We start from the raw sequence: 8245 nt of genomic DNA on the forward strand, positions 1-8245 counted from the left end.
CAAAACAATTTTTGCTTTTGAATAAAATGCATCAGTGTCACAACAATACCATACATGCATTAGGAAAATAAATAGGACCAATTCCAATTTCATGTTGAATTTTGGTTTCATAAAAATAGAAAAGATGTAATATGATTATCCGTAGGTCAATATAGTGTGTAAAGCAGGACCTGTAAAAAGAAAAGAAATAGAGTTAAAGAAAAAAATGTTTAGTAATCTTTAGTCAAAATTTAATAAATTGAAATGTCTTTCTTTTTTTACATTATGTATATTTCTTTTTCATTCTAATGTTAACCAGTAGCTGAATAGCTATTTGGACATTTTAGCAAATGCAAATTCGGTCTGGTTATTCTGTTATGGAAATCATCTTGGGGTTATGTATCTGTTCCCTGAGAAGGGAACAAGACGCTGCATCAGTTGCTGCCACTATGGGGACACACCCAAGTGGACTCAGGTGTCTGAGGCACGTGCACAAACACTCCATTCAATGGTTGACGCAGTGCGATGACGTTGCAAGGTGCGCCCCAGCGCCGTCTGAGAACACATCATCAGATTCGTATTGTCTGAAGGAAGATGTGCCGGCATGCCCGAAGCATGGCAGCTTGACGCTTCTCTGGGAACCGGGATTACATATGTAACCCCAAAACCTTCCCTCTCAAAAAAACTTTTACGCTGCGTCAGCTGCTAACGCTCTGGGGATACCATACTAACTACGCCATGCTGACTCATACCTTGCTGACCAATGCCTCAAACTAACAACCTATGCACTACGCTCAGAAGGCTCAGCCCCGAACCATTAAAGTGTCAGCTGGCAAGCACTACAGGGTATCAGGGAGCCGAAAAGCAGGCTTCTTGGGCTGTAGTAAAGCAAGCTCACCTCTTTTTTCAGGGTAAGGAGTGGGCCCAACCTCAGTTTAGATAGCCCACGTCCTAAAAAATAGTCACAAGTGCCAGTCTCTACCTGATGCCAGTCATCTCCTACTTTTATTCCCATCTAAAAACAACCCCTTGTACCCCAACACCTTCCTCAGAGGGGAAGGGATGGAGGGGGAGACTGGAAGAAAGGAAGAAGAAGAAAAAGAAGAAAAAGGGGGCGAGGGCTCAGCGTATGCGCTTTTTATTTTTGCAACCAGATCTGTGTCAGGCTTCTATATTACGGTTTCGCTTAGATCCCAGAAAGGGAACAGACGATTTAGGAGGAGCTAAAAGGAATGAAAAAAGGGGGTGAGAGCTTGGGCCGCAGCCTTGCTCAATCAATTTCCTCTTTCTTCGTTGCACCCGCAGCATCCCAATCTGTGTGCGGATTTCTCCTATTACAATGTTTTTTCCCCCCATTCCTCGAAGGGGGAACTCGAGCAGTCACACTCGCCTTCTGCTTTTCTCTCCAGGAACTCGTTGAAACCTCAGAAACAATCCAGAGGGCAAGACAGGGGCGGAAAATTAAGCCACGGATACTTCTCCGTTGCTACCATAGCAGTCATGGACCGGCCCTGTATAGCTGGCCGCCTGCTTTGTGGCACAGGGAGTTAGATCTGTGGCTATACACAGTTCAGAGACCGCCTCAGGGATAAGCCCGCCCCTTGATCCAGGTCTTTGAGCAGATCTGCCTGGTAAACTTGCAGTACAGCCATATCACCCTGTAGCCCAAAACTGGTTGCCCACTGAAGCTAAGTAGGGTTGAGCCTGGTTAGTACCTGGATGGGAGACCTCCAAACTAGGTTGCTGCTGGAAGAGGTGTTAAAGAGGCCAGCAGGGTGTGCTCACCCTGCGGTCTGTGTGGGTCCTAACGCCCCAGTATAGTGACGGGGACACTAGTCAAAAAGCACCGTCCTTCAGATGAGACGTTAAACCGAGGTCCTGACTCTAAGTGGTCACAAAAAATCCCAGGATGTCTTTTGAAAGAGTAGGGGTGTAACCCCGGCATCCTTGCCAACTTTGCCCAGTGGCCCCTGTCCATCATGGCCTCCTAATCATCCCTATATACTCATTGGCTTCATAACTCTGTCTCCTCTCCACCAATAAGCAGGTGTATGGTGGGCGTTCTGGTGCAATATGGCTGCCGTCGCATCATCCAGGTGGATGCTGCATATTGGTGTTGGTTGAGGAGATCCCCCCCTTCTATGTAAAGCGCTTTGAGTGCTGAGAAAAGCACTATATAAATGTAATAACAATTTTTTTTTATGAATTATTATAGTGTGCAAAGCTCCACCAGTCTTCCCAGCCGCCGCATATACTCTGCCCACAAACTTCGATGTGCATCTGACATGGTTCAGAGGGTAAAATAGGAGCCATCAGCAATGGGGATATCCTCGCTAAATTCGCTAAAATTCCTTTCCACCTGAGGCATCCACCCATAACCCTGCTCGCCCAGCCTCAGCAAACGTAAGGCTAGAGCTGCGGGGTTCAGCGCCCGGGAGCGGAGTTTCCTCAATGGCAAATCATGGAGGAACACAGTGTTTGAATTGTCTGCTTGCCACATTCGGCTTACCTTCATATTCTTCACACAGCACACAAATAAGCAGCTTCCTGAAGACAAAAAAGTTGATGACATATTCTTAGGCACCCTATACAGTGGGGCGCACCTTGCGACATCATTGCACTGTGTCAGCCGCTGAATGGCGTTTTTGTTCACGTGCCTCAGACACCAGGTTCTGCAAGGGCGTGTCCCCATTAACATCTTTTTTCACATGGAAATACATCACATTACCATATTAAAATGGGTTGTGAATGGTATTTCACATCAAGTAATTTTACAAATGACACTAAAAAAACTGTTTACGACGCAGTTGTCAAATCAACGAAGGGTTAAGAGATCCTTTGACGAAGTGGTACATCCTGTTATAGGCTACTACGCAGTCTAGATTACCTCGATAACACTTGTTATCAGAGACAGAGATGTTTTTACTACCCATAGCAGAGCTTTTTGTAGGTGGTGGAGAAATGTAAATCAGACAGTGATTAAATAGTTTCTGTGACATGCCACTCAAAACTGGTGATAGTGGTTTGCTTAGGTTTCCTAGAAATATACACCAACCAAGGCCACTGCTTCAACAGCAATAAGGACGTGATGCTCAGCTGTATCGATCCCACTCTGCGTGCTGGTCTGAAAACGAGGTGTGTTCTGGCGCATTGTTGGCACGTTTCTATTTTGAGGCAACAGAAATAGACTGCGCCATTGACCAACTGAAACCTGGTCTAAAGTCAATGGCGCAATATTTTTTTATGTGGCGGGTCCACAACGCGCGTACACTCTGCTTATTAAACACACAGGGACGCACAGCAGCACACAAACATGCCAAATATTTAAAATAAAAGGATTACAATGCAAAAGATTATTATTGTGAACATAAAGATATGGTGGAATCTGGCTTGTCCCGTAGATGGTCTGCTTGCACACTTTTACCTCAGATGGCTTTGTTCTTTCCACTATCAAATTCCGTCATGTAAATAGCGAATCTGCCATGGCGCGAGCGCAACTGGCATTTAAAGGGAATGGGAGATTGACTCTGATTGGTTTAATACACGTAAATCCAAAAACAAATCCATTACTCATGTGACTTTTGCTGACATTAAAAGAGAAGTTGTCCTTTCACCAGAACGATAGGTAACTCTTCCCTATTGGCTGCCTCATGTGATAAGACCCGCATGATTTCATTTTTTTTTTTTAAGAACACAAGAGAAGAAATTCTGAATTTTCACTACTAAGAACATAAATATTAATTATCTTTCATTATAAAGAACCTTTTTGTCCAATGGAAAGGTTTCATAGATGTTTAAGGTTCTTCATGGAACCACAGATGCCAATAAATAACCTTTATGTGTAAGTGTGTAATGAAAGTTGAATAAAAATAAGCTACTTTAACATACATTAGGACTATTCTATTGCATTCCTCAGAAGAAAGAAAACTCCAAAGTTTGGAAACAACATGAGGATGAGTAAATGTTGGCAGAATGTTTATTTTTGGATTGACTATGACCCACAACCTCATGCTCTATGAAACTGTGAATTATAGTAAATGTCTTTGATATCCACATCCAGCCATACTTTCCATGTCAACCAACAGCATCAAATACATTGTCCTTAAAAGGAAAATATGAAAAACTTTCAGGGGTATTTATTTATTCCACCCTATAAAGTGAATTACACAGATCTCATGCTTTCCAAAGAAATTCTTGGAAAGATTTTCAGTGAGCTGAATAGAAGAATTTAAATTCACATATTCTTGCATGTCTTTGCATGTCACTCTCAGTTCTGTTGGCTCTTTGGTTTTGACCTCTGTCTTCCTCATCATGCTCACGCCTCTGCGTTTGCGGGTGTAACGTCAGACTATAAAGAGTGAGAAATGAAAACAGAGAGCAAACCTCAATCTACCGCTGTGATACAATGGACACTGCTAAGCTCTGGTTTACACTGCTCTGTGTTTGTGGCAGCTGGATTTCAAGTTTGGCTATAAACTGTGACTGGACCACTGAGTATGAACTTGAACAGAAATGTTGTAAAGCCTGCCCTTCGGGTAAGATGACCATGATATTCTCAAGACTATGATAAACACTGTAATTTATTCTCTGTTCATGATTTTTGCATTCAGAGTGTTAAAGTTGGTGATGTTTTGAGCTGAACTTATGTGTCTAATTTAAGTTACAGCTAATTAGCATTATATTTGATAGCATTATATTTAATAGCATTATTTTTATTTAAACACTATTAGATAATTGATACCTGAGACATTATATGGAGTTCCTTGGTAGAACCTTATGGAGAAACTCATAATATCATCATAATATTCATCATAATACATCATAATACAATCATAATATTAAAGTAAGATGTGAAATGCTCAAACTTACTTTAAACTTTGTTTTGACAGGTGAGTATCCCAAAGGCTCATGTCAAGAGAAATGTGAGAAATGTCCACAAAACCCTGCTAGTGCTTCGGATAAGGTCAAATGTTTCTGTACTAATCAGTTATGCTTAAATGAAGACTGCAGCAGTTGTGAGAAAAGAAAAAGCTGTAAACCTGGACATCAACTGAATAGATATGGTAAGGCATTTGATTTTATTTAATCAAACAAAATGTCTCCACAATGATTAATATTTAGAGCTCCTCCTCTCTATGTGTCTTTCCTGGGGGCTTTTTGTCAAATGGTCATAGTGTGTAAAAGGCATGAGGACAGAGAGACATTAAAGTGATTCATGATACTATTTTAAACCATTCAATTGCCTTTTTTCTGGTGTTTTGACAGGTGCCTTTGTTTACAATTACGTTTGTGAGGAATGTCCAAAAGACACTTACAATGATGCTGAGGGCGGCAGGTGTAAATCCTTTACAAAGTAAATCTTTGTATTTGCTACATTTCATTGGAGTTCTTAAATGAATAGTAATGCCTTGAGATTGTTTATCAGGTGATAACTGAGTTTCACAATCAGGTGTGCTGGTGATAAGATCTTCCCTGGAAACAAGACCCACAATACAAGATGTGCACAAGACTCTTCTGGTTTGTACATTTTACTACTGAAACACATACTGTCATTATGGGGTTCCATTTCCATTCATATAACAAATTTGTAATTAAAAATGTATGATACACTACTGTTTAAAAGTTTGGGGTCAGTAGGATTTGTAATGTTTTTTGAAAGAAATCTCTATTAATTAATTAATTTAATTTATTAATGTGATGGCAAAGGTAATTTTCAGCATCATCATTGCTCCAGTCTTCAGTGTCACATGATCCTTCTGAAATCATTCTAAAATGCAGATATGCGCTCACGAAATATTCTTTATTATCAATGTTGAAAACAGTTGTGTTGAAATATCAGGATCCTTTGATGGAAGTTAATTAACAGCATTTATTTGAAATTCAAATCTTTTAACAGTACTGGCACTTTTGATCAATTTGATGCATTCTTGCCAAATAAAAGTGTTAAAAAGCTTTTTAACCCAAACTTTTGAAATGTAGCGTGCATATATTGAAATCTGAAAGTTTATATGTATATATACTATATATTTCAATATATTACCATTGCATTTATTGATGAGTCGTTGAGGATTTTGAGGAGGAATCTTAAATTATGCTCTATCCGAAATAGTTATCTTACAAGGCATTTCTAACACAACCCTGGTACTTCTTCTAAATTTCTCATAGGTGTAAGAAATGATACAGACTCCTCAACAAAAAAACAAGAAAATGGGATCCAGTCTCATCCGCTCATTGTGACCTGTTTAATAGTCACCGTGTTGACCTGCTTCGTTTTTATCATGTATACTGCTTTCCAAATTTTCAAATACAAGATGCTCCTAAAATGTAAGTAACATTTTCATGTTTGTCAAATTTCTAGTTGTCTAATGGATGTAGAAAATGGTCATGCAGAATAAGGCATTAATATTGACTTTATAAGTAATAAACAGTCAATATCCTTGTAATATGCATGTTAATAAGCAACTAATGAGAATTGCACCCTAAGCCAAACCGTTACCATATCCAAAATGTATTGTTGTATGTAATATGAAATCATTTTTTGTAAATGAAATTCCTATGTCTGATATAATCACACCTTTCCACAGTAAGAAAACCATGCACACACGTATTGCCCTCAGATACACGCAGTTGCAAACTGTCCAAGGAGGAAATGGGTGATGGATCTGACTCCAAGTCAGAGGTATCAGAAGAATATAGCAAAAGTGTGATGTCAACAGCTTTCCTTGAATGTTCTTTGTGATGTGAAGAACACCCAATGAATTGGTTGCTTGAATGAATTGGATCTGTATTGATCAGGGTTCTTGAGGTCTTATCACTTCAGTTTCCAAACAGATGCACATGAGCTGAGATAACAGGAAAATACCACGTTTGTTTTTATCTTGATGGAACATTTGCTCTCTGAAGCTGAGTCATGCAAGAGGATATTTACTGTTAACTGTATCTTGTAAGTGTTAAACCATTAAAGGACAGCCTTTCAGATTTTCGGAAAGAGCAGAGGACAGTTAGTGAATTATATATTTAAGCTAAAGTAGTCAAACATTACATATTTTTACAACAGATAAAACCTTTGGGATGCACAACTACCAGCATCTAATGCTCATGTTTGTCTTATTGTATTGATGTTCTTCTGATCACATGTGTAAATATGACGTATAGTTTGCTCTCTGTCTGCTTGTACAGCTATTTCTGCTTTAAGGACAGTTGTTTCACTTTCACATCTGTTTTGATTTGACTGTCAACTATTATTCATTATTGTATCAATATGCACCATGTTCTACAAATATATATATATAAAATCCATCACTTTGATATTTTTGCTAAACAACACTTGAGTCATCTTGTTGCAGACATATGTATTTTTGTGAAATAATTTCATCGCAATTTTGAGTAGTTTTATTTGTAGTTATTAAATTTTATGGTCATTAGCCATTAGAGTTACAATGTAGACTTTTTTTTTAGAAAGGAAATGTAACTGTATTTTAGTATTTTTTATTGTGAATTAAATGAAGTTTTATGTAACAAAGTTCGGGAGGAGCATGTTCAGGTAATCATCCAATCAGCACAAGAAGAAGCCAGTATAAATAAAGCCTTCCCTTACCTCCTGTCTCATGACAAATTTCTCAGCATCCCGCCATCACCCCATCACCTCACATTCAGATGGGTCTGCTCATAGATACCCATGATCTATACATTATAGGGGGGAGTACTCTGGGGTCGGGCCGAATTCCGAGCTAAGCAAGCCAAATACGCATTATAATATTACATCAGATTTCATTAACATGTGAACTCGTGAAATGTTATGTTCTGCATTAGTTTTATGAGCTGTATGATGGAAACAATACATTGATCTGACATGTGAAATTCAAATAAAGTGGTAACACTTGACAATAAGGTTCTATTTGCTAACATTAATTAATTATGTTAAATTAACTAACAATTAAAAAAGCTTCTAATTTATTAATCTTATTTAATGTTAACATTTTTTAAATGAAAAGTTAATATTATTTAATGGACCTGTCCTGAACTAACAAACAATAGGCCTAGTGTTTTTTCATCAACAAATACATCATTCTTAGTTTCATTAACGTTAACTAATGGGCATCATACAACTTAATAAACCAATAAAAGACTGCAGTATGTGCCTAGTAGCCTACATATGGTTTTGTTTTAAAGTTGTTGAGCTTGTAAAATGCCACACCGTGCTTCATGACACAAACGAATCACTGGATTGGCCTTTTTTGTAACGGACTTTTCGAAGGAACCGATT

The 8245-nt window shown here is 38.6% G+C and overlaps 1 protein-coding gene across 1 annotated transcript; it reads left to right on the forward strand.

The window, feature by feature from the left end:
• Nucleotides 1-762: 762 nt before the first annotated feature.
• tnfrsf18 (tumor necrosis factor receptor superfamily, member 18) lies at nt 763-7574 on the forward strand (the record flags this gene model as incomplete). Its single annotated transcript, XM_081379716.1, has 11 exons — nt 763-890; nt 1032-1106; nt 2027-2094; nt 2195-2276; nt 4251-4316; nt 4432-4514; nt 4869-5042; nt 5245-5332; nt 5429-5496; nt 6145-6303; nt 6564-7574. 11 exons carry the CDS (start codon nt 763-765, stop codon nt 6716-6718), a joined length of 1146 nt encoding a protein of 381 aa, XP_081235842.1. The 3' UTR covers nt 6719-7574.
• Nucleotides 7575-8245: the final 671 nt, after the last annotated feature.

The sequence above is a fragment of the Scardinius erythrophthalmus genome (assembly GCF_964197995.2).
Source record: "Scardinius erythrophthalmus genome assembly, chromosome: 12".
Taxonomy (NCBI): domain Eukaryota; kingdom Metazoa; phylum Chordata; class Actinopteri; order Cypriniformes; family Leuciscidae; genus Scardinius; species Scardinius erythrophthalmus.